General features: G+C 38.2%; 1 protein-coding gene across 2 annotated transcripts in view; it reads left to right on the forward strand.

Moving 5' to 3' along the window:
- Positions 1-6,367, forward strand: part of LOC111865671 (protein farnesyltransferase/geranylgeranyltransferase type-1 subunit alpha) — a 16,265-nt gene extending 9,898 nt beyond the window's left edge. For both annotated transcript variants that reach the window (XM_023853867.2, XM_033751921.1), the window contains exons 4-7: positions 2,384-2,518; positions 3,919-4,119; positions 4,975-5,155; positions 6,058-6,367. In XM_023853867.2, coding sequence (XP_023709635.1) covers positions 2,384-2,518; positions 3,919-4,119; positions 4,975-5,155; positions 6,058-6,195 — 655 coding nt within the window. In that variant the 3' untranslated portion in view covers positions 6,196-6,367. The remainder of the gene's footprint in view (positions 1-2,383; positions 2,519-3,918; positions 4,120-4,974; positions 5,156-6,057) is intronic.
- The last annotated feature ends 7,224 nt before the right edge of the window (positions 6,368-13,591 follow it).

Below are 13,591 nucleotides of genomic sequence, written 5' to 3' on the forward strand. Positions count from 1 at the left end.
TCAGCGAACACAGTATCAATGGAAGTACTAGAATGTCTGCTAATTCTGGTAGGAAAAGTTACCACATTGTCTAAATTAAAGGTTTTCAAAAGAGCATTTAATTGTTTAACCCTGCTAGACTCTTCTAAATAATTAACATTCATGTCACCACAAATAATTATTTCATTTTTAAAGTTATAAAGTGAATGTATAATATTCTCTAACTGATTTATAAACGTTCCCCTTTGTGAAGAAGCATTACGCAGAAGTTGCACATTTAGGCAGTTCTACTCTTCTCCTTGTGCTCTGCGCACACACGGCACTGCCTAGAAGGGTGTTTCTTCTTGCAATATTCACTCTTCACAGTTTTCACAAGAATATGTTTCCGCATATCACCCGAGAGTCGGCCAGGGGGGTCTACTTGAGGCCTCCGGTGGGCGCGAACAGATGGCCCCAGCTGCACTACGTCTGTGTCTGACGCAGGTACTGCTGCCACTGTGACATCAGTAGCCCAAGCTTTTGCCAGTTTCAACAGAAATGCTTTGTATTTCAAAGTAGAATTTCTGTTCACCTTTTTGAAAACCGTAAATGAATTGAAAATTGCACAGTTTATAAGCCACAGTGCAACTTTCTTCATCCATTTTATTGTTTTCCTAGGTAGGGAATAATAGGCCAAGAACTGGTAGGCCCTATCAACTCCTTTCATGAACATATTATACTCGGAAATACAAAGAGGCTTCTTTACTTGCCCATGTCATCTTTGAACATCGACCATGCTCGAATTGTGAATAGTGGAAATCATATTCACAACGCGAGTATCCCTCCAGGACCGAAGAAGAATGTCCTCCTTCCTCCTGAATGCGGTGTCGCCACGTTTCAGGCGTTTACATTCCTCTTTCAGATCTGGAGGGAGGCCTCTGTTCACCCTAATTGTACCACAAATACGTACTTTCCTTGAAAGTAGGTATTGCTGTTCCGACACTCGCACTTTCAACGGAGCTCTCACTTTCACTTGACACATTTTGGGCAGCCCTGTGGCCCCCGTCACTGTCACTGATAATGGCCTCGCTATCAGAAGATGATTGCAGTTGGCAAATCTGATAGCTCATCGGAGAACATATCTAATATTTCCTGTCCTCTGAGAGATCGCAACTGCTTTCGTCTCTGAGCCATGTCGAACTGGTAGCTGCGTGGTTGATACGTGCAAGCTTGGATTAGAACAAAGCCAATTTTGTTTAGGTTGTGACAGGAAATGACTCTGGTCGAGTTACTAGATAAGGCAGCAATCATTCCCGAGGTCATCTACGCAGTAGTTACGATTCAACGAAGCCACACAGTGATACATAGCGTTTTGTAACATAACGTGACCGTAGAGGGCCATATCGCCCGCCCAGTCCGCAACGCTTGGGAACGTAGAGGGCCATATGGCCCGTCCGGTCCGCAATGTGTTAAAAGAAAAAATTGAAAATAGAGTATACTTCTTTGTATAAAATTTTTCAAATCTTCCGTTGTAATATACAACACTATGTTCTTTGCTGATACAAACAAAGTTAATTCCATCCATTTATCATAAAAATTGTGTTAGACACAGCATACACACAATGCTTAAAATTGTTTAAGTGCCCTAACAGGAACGGACATTTAAATGCAGAGTGGCAGCATGCATTTAAATAGACTCCGGCCAGCTCAAGCTTACCACCATTTCAAAAGCCTGGCATTTAAAGGTTAAAAAAGGTAAAACTGTCCTGTAGCAGGCTGTGAAGGCCCATAGGGGTGTGAGAGATCGAGGCTCCCACATTTTCTAGACTTTTGGCTTACAGATGACTGTAATGTCATTAGGATTAGGAAAATTGAAAAAATTCATTGACCACATTGGGAATCAAACCCACAACCTTCCAGCTTATAATATAGTGCCTCAATCAACTACACTAATGAAAGAAACCAAAAAATCTGTTTTCCTTTATGAATAAAGAAGCAACATGACAGAGTGTTAGAATGGGATTCAAATCTCCTGTTACTTAAGCTATTAGCCATTCAGATTTGTATGGTGTTGCCCATTTAGAGATGTCTGATCATCCACTGTAAGGGGCAAATATAAGCATCACGTGCATTCAGGCAAGTGACAAATGGTACAAACCAGCAGAAAATGAGGTCCTAAGAAGAGCAAATTCTGTTATTCTGAGCATCGTTGTTTGTGTTTTATATCTGTTTAATTTTGCCACACTTTATATATCCCTGAAACAATTATTTTTCCACTTGCCACAAAACAGATTTATAATACAGGTTAAAATCAATCTTGTGTTTTCAGAACACGTGTAATCTAGAATGAAAATGTAACTGTAGGTGTCTTAAGGTGTGAAACAATGTGCAATGTCAATTTGCTTACACAGTCTTCTGTTCTTAGGCACCATCGGCGAGTAATTGTTGAATGGTTACAAGATCCATCATATGAACTGAGTTTCACCAAAACAGTCCTTTCACAAGATTCCAAAAATTATCATGCTTGGCAGCATAGACAGTGGGTCATTCGTACTTTCAAGTAAGTTAAGCTTGTTGTAAAAATATGTCGTCAGCACACTGATTCATATTTTATATGTCCTTAAAATCAGTGGCTGTTGTAAAAACAAATTTTAACAATATAACTTTTATTTGTGTCTCTGAAGTTATAAGTGTAACAATAAAACTTTGATAATATTAATTCATATAAATAATCATTTGTAAGTAATGCTTAAATACTAGGCATTTCTATATTAAAACATACACACTTTGCTATGTAAATATTAGGAATAAACAATGACATAGTAATATTATAAGCAATGTGAAACATGAATAATATAAATTCTTGCAAACGTATCAGAAAGATGCAAATTGTTCATATGAACAAGAAGGTAGAATGAGGTCACATCTATTGTATGTGAGATATGAAAGTATGCTAGGAGGTTTTGCTCTATCAGCAGACTGATGACTGTGTGTTACAAAAGCTGTTAGAATAAAATTACATAAGTGCTTCATGACTTTTATGCTTTACCTGATACTATTAACGTTATTGAATGAGGACGAAGCGATAGGTATGAAAGTGAAATGCTTACAAAATGTCTGTTAGGGAACCCCTAGTGATGAGAAGCCAGTCAGTGATCATACAGTCTAAGACATGAACTTGTCTTTGCTCGCTCGAAATACTGGAGTCGTGAATTTGAATCCCGCTCAAGGCATGGATGTGTGTTCTCCTGTGTAGGTAGTGGCCTTGCAATGGGTTATCCCCCATCCCAGAAGTTCTACCAACTGTCTATAAGATTAAGAAACTGAAGCGAAACATTTCACGGATGCCCTGTGCTCCAGAGGGAGCAACAGGAATGTGAATGAATGAATGATGAGACCATTTGGAAGACTTAAGCATAGACAGTGGGCAACAGTGGAAATGTGTATTAGAGAAATGGAATATGAAGGTATGGAGTGGATACAATTGGTGCAGGACAGGAATATATACATATTCTACAAGCGAAGTACCAAGTCTTTGCCTAGGATATTGTTCTCCTTGTCAGTGCCACGATTTACATTAACTAAAACTGTAAAGAAGGAATAATGCTCAAGTTAAGAAATTAAAGTTTGTTCTTGTACTTGAGGAAATAGATATTTGGAATGAAGTTTCAGATTGTATCCCAAAACTATTCTGCAGTACATTTCATAAACCCTTGTGTTTTCACTATTAGGTCTTTAGTTGGAAACAGAAAAGTTACATTTTTAAATACATTAGATGAATTGAACAAAAAAAACGGTTCACAGAGTGAACAAGAGAAAGAGTGTGGGGATATGTAGACTTTGAAGACAGACATTTTCAAGACACTTCCACTGACCTCTTCAGACTGCTCTGGGTTTGATCAGCTGCCTTGCACACATTATATGTGTTTTGTACCCTTCTAAGTTATTATGTGTTTGCAGATTATTTGAGAATGAATTGCAATATGTGGATCATTTGCTGGAGGATGACATTCGCAACAACTCTGCATGGAACCAGCGTTACTTTGTCATCAACAACACAACAGGTTTCAAACCAGATGTGGTAGAGCAAGAGCTGGCTTTCACTCTAGAAAAAATCAAGAAAGTCACCAATAATGAAAGTGCATGGAATTACCTTAGAGGGTGAGGAAAATAATACTTGGAGCCCTTAATGAGCAGAGTTAATTGTAATACATTTTTATTTTTGGAGTAGTGTGAGACTGAATCCCTTTGTATGTAAGTCATAAGTGGCCCAGATGATAGATTATTTGTGATTTTAAGGTAACCAACATAATACTGGTTAATGTTTGCCTACTTTAGTTGTTAAAATATAAGTTAATAAAGTGTGTATACATTTTTGGGACCATCTGTAGGCGAAGCATTGGAAGGAAAATGAAAGTCACTTCTTTCCAGAACATCATGGTACTAATCACTGATAGGTTATGATGCAAGTGGTAACGAAAACGTGGAGTTGTCATTTCATTAAATGTCATGCCTTGAGGATATGTGGAAGACTGGAGGCATAGCTCCACACATGCTAGAACTAGATGGAGGTGTGTGGTCAGCTTCTTGGCTTCATCACTTGCCTTGGGAAAAAAATACTTGGTATCCATTGGGTTGAAATCTGGGTAGGTCCCAAAGCTGTCTGGAAGCTGTGGAGAAAAGAAAAGTCTCTTGCCACTGCTGGAAAACAAACCCTGATTCCTTAGTCTCCCACCCCCACAGACTTCTCATTACTAACCGAGCTATAACAATGCAAAGCATAAGGTAATGTTGTTACTTGGTAGTAAAGATATCTCAAGAACCGAGTGTGACCTGCTTGAAGTTATGTGCAGACATTTCCTTGAAATGATTGAGGAAACTGTGATAAACCTCATTCAGGTTAGCCAGTGCCTGGACAGAGATTAAAATCAGTACTTAAGAATATATTAGGTGAATCAGCCCTGAGCTGTCTTGCTTGGTAGTTTTATGTATGTTTTGAATATATTTCTTCTGTAGAGTACTTTTACATCATAGCGGTGGTCTCAGCCAGGTTCAGAATGTGAGGAAAGTTTGTGAAGAATTATACTCCTCTGGAAACCGTTCACCACTCCTTCTAGCATTCCTAGTAGACATTTGCGAGGAGAACATAGAGAGAGCTGATGGAGACAAAGCTGACAGTCTTCATCAGGCTGTACAGGTAAATGTCATGCAACATGAAGTATCATTCTTTGTGAGAGTTATTCTGTTTTTTTTTTAAACAGCCTTCAGCACTAGATTTAACAGTAAGATGGTTAGTATTTACCTCACGGTAAAAATGACTGCCCAGAGGAAAATCTGAAAGGAGAATAATTTTATCAGTTACATATGTAGAATTCCTACATACAGTTCTCAAGCACAAAAGAAACGTTTTCTTTGTCTTCATAATAATCTGTTTTATATCCACAGAATGCTTTGCTGGTGAAACTCGCATTTGTAGGTTTTTTATGTTGTATAATTATAATAACAGTACCACAAATATACAAATAAACAAAATAATACAGAAATGAAGATTGACCGGTCATGGTAACATCTGAATTAGCAAGAATCTCAATGATGATACTGTGCTGTTTGCAGATTCTCAGATCCTTCTGGCCAAATCTGAAGAACCACAGTATTCATTGTATAGTTCCATTAACAGAACTGCAGTATTTTCATTTGAGATGAATACTAATCTAAAAGTATGGATTTTGAAGGAACAGAGTCAGTTAGAAACAAGATCTTCATTAATGACAGGATACTGGAACAAATTCGTACTCTTAATTATTAAAATATTATTTAAATTTGTAAATGATCAGTGCTTCTCATATTGATAATATAATGTTTGGATGAACATTTTACAATTTATCTTTTATGTCACAGCTGCCAGATGGTCATTTTCCTAGATATCACCAAATCAAATGTATGCATTTTTGTTCTTTTATGCATATAAGACAATTCTTTCTGTTCTGAATAAAAACATGCGTAACAGCAGTCAAATAAATACAGTTTGTTCCAATATGTATAGCTTAGCACTAATAATTTTGCACTCTCTGCATGTTTTCAGCTGTATTTTAATTTCAGTTGTGTGATATGCTGGCAAATGAATATGACACAATACGGAGGGAGTACTGGAATTATATAGCACGTAGCCTGACTCAGCGAGTGAATGGTTCTGAAGAGGAAGCATCTGGATCAACAAAGACCGATTTAAATTGTTAATGTTACTTAAAGTTTATGATTGTGCATGAACAAGGATTGTAATAGTTTTTATTTGCTGTGTTACTGGTTGAATCATTAATGTCACACATGACTGATATCATCCACTTATGTAGATATTAAAGATTCAGTCCTTGAATAAATATATGTTACCTAATGGTAGGTTCAGAAAGAATTATTGGATATTAACTTTATTATTCAGTAGCTGTTGTCACCATAAGTATACACTGGAGTCACATCTTAATGAATGAATGTATAAGGGGTTGGCCTTCTCAGCCCTTGCACCGCGACCTACAGTGATCTGTTGTGCTTCCCCTTTTTCTTATCCCCTCAGCAATCCTGCGCTTCAAATGAAGCGTAAGATTTTGTACATGGGGGCATCGAAATAGTCACTTGGTTCCATAAAGTATTGACTCAAGTGACATAATCATAAATAAGCTAAGGCCTCACATTCACACAGGATATGTGCGGCTGTTTCATTTTCTTCTTGACATCTGTCACAAGTAGGACTATCACTTAGTCCCAGTTTGAAGAAGTGTCCTTTAAGGTGACAGTGTCCTGTAAGTAGTCCCACCATCCATCATAGCTGGTTCCTGTTTAACTTCAACAGTTCCTTTGCTCTTTTAGCTGAAGGTCCTCATATGAGTCCCTTTGCTTGCCTGAGTCCAGTCAAGGATCCCCAGTATATCTTGTGATTCATATTTGTCCAGTCCCTGATTGCCTTTCTGGCAACTGCTATAGAGATGCCACAGGCTGGTTCAGGTCCAGTCTTAACCAATTGATCTGCTGTTTCGTTTCCAACAATACAATCATGCCCTGGCACCCGTATCAGTTGTACCCTGTTATGTTTGGCCGGTTCCATGAGGGTTTGGTGGCAATCCCAGGCCAATTTTGAGTTGATCTGGTGTTTGTCAAGTGCTTTAAGTGCAGCCTGGTTGTCAGATAGAATGTAGATATTCCTATTTCTATAGTTCCTATCTAAATTCTCCATAATTTATGCCTTAATGGTATATACTTCTGCCTGGAATACTGCTGCGTACTGCCCAAGGCTGAAACTAAGTTTCCGCCTTGTGCCATAGCAGTACACACCAGCTTCAGTGCCCTTATTTATCTTTGGAATTGCATGTTACATGGGGGTTACATTTTAAAGATGGTACATAAACCCAAAATTGTGTATTGTCAGAATTTTAATTGTTTCTTGCATCCTGTTGTGTATTTAATTAATATTAGAGTCAATTTTACCAACCACACAACAACATATTTTTATTGTTATTACACTACATGTGTAGTGAGAAGACGAATGTGATTGCGTGTAATTATACAGCTGTGTTCGTACACCTGAGGATGACCTCTTGAGGTCGAAACATGTAGTGTAATAATAATAAAAATATGTTGTGTGGTCGGTAAAATTGACTCTAATATTAATTGTCAGAATTGCCTAGAAAATCTCTTGATTTGCCCATAAAGTAAATGTTTTTAGTATATATCCTGTGATATGCCATGTATATAATGAAAAATACATATATGTAAAATGTGGAGACATTTTATTTTTAATTACATAAAAATAGAGCAAATGAGAGAATAAAAAGAGGAAAACAGTAAACCTGGGTGCAGTCAGGGCTTGATGTTGATCCAGGAGATGGAGGGCAAATTTTTCTTTTTGTGGCGAGTGCATATGGTTAAAGTTATGCAAATTAAATATGGGCATGATGCAACTCCACTGTACGATTTTAGAAGTATTAGAATGAGCTGAAACTTGTGCAGAACTTGTATTCATGAAACACTGTTCCAGTTTATGATTCCTCTAGTTAAGATATTTTTGTGCAATTGTGGCCCCCACATGCCTAGCAGACATGAAGGAATGTACTTCAGAAATGGGGATACCCATAGGATGGGTTTTGATTTCATGTCAGAAGTTGGTGATTGGTGATGATGGACAGAGCAGACCTACATCTTAATGTGTGCTCCATACCGTAAAGGGGGCTGATGTTTTCGTATGGAGTTTTTTGTTAAAGACCTGTTTCAAACCAGTGACCTTCACTGGATCACTCCTGTTCCAGACATTGATGTGTATTCATCATTGTCAGTTTGGTTTAATTATTATTATTATACTGGTGGAATCTTACTGAAGCAAACTTCAAGATTTTTTTTTTTTTTTTGCTTGTAACAGAAATTGTCAATGTTGACTGATTGATGAAAACATAACAGAAGTAGTAGTTGTTACGTTTTCTACTCAAGTATGAATTAAACCTCTGAGGTTAAAACTACATTCTATGTATTTATGAATTCTGCATGTTCATTCTCACTTGCGCATTGTGCTGTAAGTGTGGGATGGATCCATACAAGCACTGTCTGTGGTTTTCAAATGCACCTCAGGCAATTTGTGTTTCTGTCACTGCAGTAAATGTACAGGACCTACTGATTTAGAACATATGTAATCTTATGCTTATCCACACAGTTATAAGTATTTAATAATCAGGAGTAGCTGGATGCAAATGATTGCCTGACTGTTGAAATCTAGCTTGTTATATGCTGAGCCCAAAGAATGGAACAAAAGACATGGATATAATGTCCTTTAAGAGAAAGGAATGCAAGTTTCTGGGAATGGAACTACATGAGGGTAGACATTGCAGCTGGGCAGTGACATGAACAGGTTGGGTCTGATGGCTGTGGTAAAAAGATGGAGTTAAGTGCACCCAAGTGCTGTATAAAGTTCATGTGACACAATTCAGTTAAGGAATTTCCACAGAACTACTACGTTAACTGTCTCCGATCCTGAATTAGCGCCTAATCCTGTTTTAAATCTATTCTAAGCTATACATTGGTCCTGCTCCTGGAAAGCAGAGCTGTTTTCATCTCTGACGAGCAGCTGTGCACATGAATGAAAGGAGCGAATGGTGGCAGAGGACTGCAATAATGGCTGAGTGATCAGAAATGATGGCTGAAATTAGAAGATATATTCACCGATAACACAATTGAAGACATCACTTTCAGACAGTAGCTTTTAACAGGTGCAAATTAGTAAGCACTGTAAAATAAACTGAAGAATTCCTTGAATCATTGGTTGAAAAACTGTTACTTCTACTTCATTTATTCATTGCAACCCAACAAGCTATGTTCCTCCAAGAACTGGAATGTAGTCTACAATCAAGTGAATCTATTGTTTTGTGTGACTTTGGTGAAAATTATTCATTTATTTTGCAAGATCGCTGCAGAAGGGGTCCACTGGAACAATACACAAGCCACCATCCCCCAATTTGTAATTTATTTCAAGAATTTGGATGCTTTCAACACAGCCTGAGAATCTAGTAATTATATGACATTGTGAGAAGCATGCTTCCATTTTTGTATGTACCTTCCAGCAGCACCTGTTGAAGCTTACTGAAAAAACATTTGAATCACTGTGAAACAAAAAAGATGTTTACTTCTCCGATTGGTCTGCATACCCAATACAAAAATAAAGAAATGTATTAAATATTACATGCCATAATGAATACTTCAGAGAGCCAGCAGACAGGCACTTCTTTGTAACATTCCATAGGATAAATACTTGTGATGGTGTTGATGACACTAACAAAGCTTGCAGCAAAAACCAGTTCCCAACAACCGTGTGGCTACCAAATAATGACATGTCACTAGCTGTTTGAATCAGCCAAATCCATTATACACAATCTCAATTTTTATTTTGTGGTAGAAAGTGAATACAAAGAAAGGAAGGGAAGAGCCTGGTATCCAACCGATTTGTAGCAATTGAAACTCTGTGTAGAACTTGGCAACTCCAAGCATATGTCACTAAAGGAAGGCATACTGAACACAAAAATTTGTTCTGCTTCCAAACAGAAAACTGTATGACTGGTGTTTTAAAGACATGATTGAATTGAAAGACATCATAGGATTCGTGACATGTATGTATTTTGACTTCTGATTGTTAGGATATGTACTATCTACCAGTGAAGAATCAAATTACATGAAAGTAAGTTTTTCCATTATCATGGACCGACCATATCATATATATATCCCACTATACAAGATATTTAATGGCTTCCTCAAACAGCAGTTCTAGCAAAAGTTAATCCCAACTTGGCAACAGGATGTTCATACACTTTAACCAGTGATCAGACCAAAAAAAGCAGTTAAGCGGATCAGAGCTCACATCTGTAACTTCCATGAGCCAGGATGAAAGAACCTTACACTTCTCATGTAAGTTATGTAAAGAAAATGTGTTTTGGCCTAATGCCCCATCACCTTTGAGTGTTTACAAGATCATACTAACAATTTTTTATTAGCTTTTATACAAGTAGCTTTCATGCAAGAAGGTACAAATATCTTACTATGTGAATTACAGTATTTATCAATATACAGGGCGTAACTGAAAGGTGCGCACAAACTTTGTACACGAGTTCCACATACCAAAACAAGGAACATTGTTCACATCAAGATGTGTCCAGAAACATTTAATTTATGAGCTATAGCTGAAAGAGTACATTTGTAATAAGTGCTCCAAATGTCCATGAGATTCAGTGCATGGCTGGACATGTCTCATCATGAACTGCTGCTGCTGTTCAAAGATACTGGGGTAGTTGCAGATAGTCTGACAGACATCCACAATGTGACGGTGAAGTGCCTCTGTGTGGTCAATAGGAGCTGCATACACAAGGACTTCAGATGTCCCCACAGATAAGAATCCAGAGGACTCAAATCTGGTGAGTGTGGAGGCCATGTAGTAAGTTCTCCTCTACCTGTTCGTCAATCATGATATGTGTCCTTGAGAACATCTTGCACAGCACGGCTAAAATGTGTGGGAGCACCATCATGCATGTACCACATTGAAGCTCTGACTGCCAGTTGTACATCTTCCAGTAGCTTTGGCAGATAGTGTAAGAGGAATTCTTGGTAGTGGTTGCATATAAGCTGATGTGGCAAGACATGTGGGCATACCAAACTCTCAATCTCTGCCCATACATTAATGTTGAACTCCTGCTAGTGCCTAGAGTGGATTACACAGTGAGGATTCTCCTCTGCCCACTGGTGTTGGTTGAGAATATTGATGCTGTCTCTACTGAAACATGCCTCATCTGTAAAGAGCACTGATGAAACTAAAAAAAAATGTTCAGCACTTCATTGAACAAAACACTGACTAAAGTTCTCTCACAGTGGAAAATCAGCTGTAACTCAGAAACTAAATTTGTCCGGACACATGTTAAAATTCGCTTAGTGGGGGGTGGAGTCCAACTGGGTCCACTCGGCACGGCAGCCATTGATTGGCCTATTGTAGCCTGCCCCGGGTGATTATGATGATGGAGAATTTGGTGGAATGAAGATTGGCAGGGGAAACCGAAGTACTCGGAGAAAACCTGCCCCAGCGCCACTTTGTCCACCACAAATCCCATTTGACCAAACCCGGGCCACCACGTTGGGAAGCCAGCGACTAACCGCTTGAGCTATGGTGTGGCCCCGGACACATTTTCTTGCTTTCATGTGTGGAACACATACTCAAAGTTTGTCCTCACCTGGCAGTTAAATCCTGTGTATATACGTAGTTTCTTTATATTAACATAAATCATAAAATATAAAAGATTTACAAGAAATGTTGACATGCTGTCTATATTGAAACAGGCTGCAAATTTCTAGCACTATCAAAGTATATCTAAATGATTGCATATTAATACAATGACACTTTGGACTTCAATGTGTTGTCCTATTTTGCTATTTTAAATAAAAATGGGGAGCTGAGAGAGTTTTCTAGAAGGATTTGGAAGGCGAGTGAACATTTTAAAAATTACTGGTATGAAAACAGGAATGTGGGGAGCTAATACACCATTACAGCAATGGAGCAATGGAAAAAGTCTTGTGTGAGGAATGCATGCAAGGTAGGGAATGTCATTCTTACAGGTGCATGTAACCAGACTGGCTTCATTGTAAAGATGTTATGGAGAGGAATTATTTATTTTGGATATTCACTAGCACAGTTTATAAATATTTGTTTTTGATTTTATAATTAATACTTTAAAGTCGCGAGAAATAGTTGAGTATGGAAAGAAATTATAATGTGAGGGCGCTTCAAGGTTGACCTGGACTTTTCTTTCTTTTTACAAAAAAAAATAATGTACATACCATGATCGCCAGATCTTTCCTTTTCAAAATATTCTCCCTTTACACTAATTTGTGTTTTCTATCCTCCTTGCAGATTAACATTCAATGGACTACATGGTGTTGTATCCCAGAAGATTGAAGTTTTTATAACCACTGCTGTGAGAACCTCGAATCCTGCATAATCAAACGCCCAACTACTGCTCTAAGCGCTCTAAGTATCGCGAATAAGCGCTTCTTTTCCACAACGGGCGATTAATCGATATGTCTTCCGCTATCTCAAAGTTTTACATTAAGCGTCAGGTAATTCTTCCCGGCTCTTATACTAACTACTCTTCCTGATTGCACAGTCTAACGCTAAAATTTCCAATTTCTAAATGTACGGGACCGAACAGGTAGCGGAGTGATCGAAACAGACAAGAGAAATCCTGCTCGCTTTGTCTTTTTCGATCCTCTAGCCAACGTTCTTATTGTTTGAATTTATTTGTAAAGCTGTTCCAGTTAATTTATCGGATAGCATTACGGGGATATCGCAGTCGGTATAGCGACTGGATACTGACTGGACGACCGAGGGGTCGGAGTTCCAGTCCCGATGGTGTTAAGAATTTTCACTTCTCCATGTCTTCCAGACCGGTTCTGGGGTTCATCCAACCTCCTATTCAATGGGTACCGGGGGCTCTTTCCCCGGGGGTAAAGAGGTCGGGGCATGGAGCTGACCACTCACCTCCAACTAGTGCCGAGGTCAAGAAAATATGGAGCTATACATCCACTCCCCCATACTCCTTCATGGCATAGTGCTTAATTAGTCAAGCATAGGGACAATTTTACCTTTACTTTATTACGGGGTGAACTGTATTGTATCTAAGCTACTGTTGCAATATTCAGTTTGTGAAAATTTACAAAAAAAATCTAGAAGGCTTGGTATCGATTTTGTTGCAGTTAGAAACGTAATATTATTATGGCAAATCGTCTTATAGTTCTTTTGCGCTCGACAATGTTGAGCACTGCGTTAGTATTTGTACTTTCATTTGATGTTAACAGTTGTTTTACGTTTCCACTTGCATTTTTATCGACGTGTACTTGACCACTGCTGCTGATGCGCATATAAATCTTCAAGTACGTGTAGTTCGTGCGCTATTGGTGCGTAGAAGACGCATGTTATATATATATACTAGTGGCTGTGCTTGTTTCTAACACGTCATGAATAAATTTCACGCATGAAGTTAAATAATCAAATTACATTGAAATTAATGTTAAAAATATATGGTGTGGTTGTGGACCGGATTTATCTAGTTTAGGTTTGAGTCCC

The sequence above is a fragment of the Cryptotermes secundus genome, unplaced genomic scaffold (genome assembly GCF_002891405.2).
Source record: "Cryptotermes secundus unplaced genomic scaffold, Csec_1.0 scaffold19, whole genome shotgun sequence".
NCBI lineage: Eukaryota > Metazoa > Arthropoda > Insecta > Blattodea > Kalotermitidae > Cryptotermes > Cryptotermes secundus.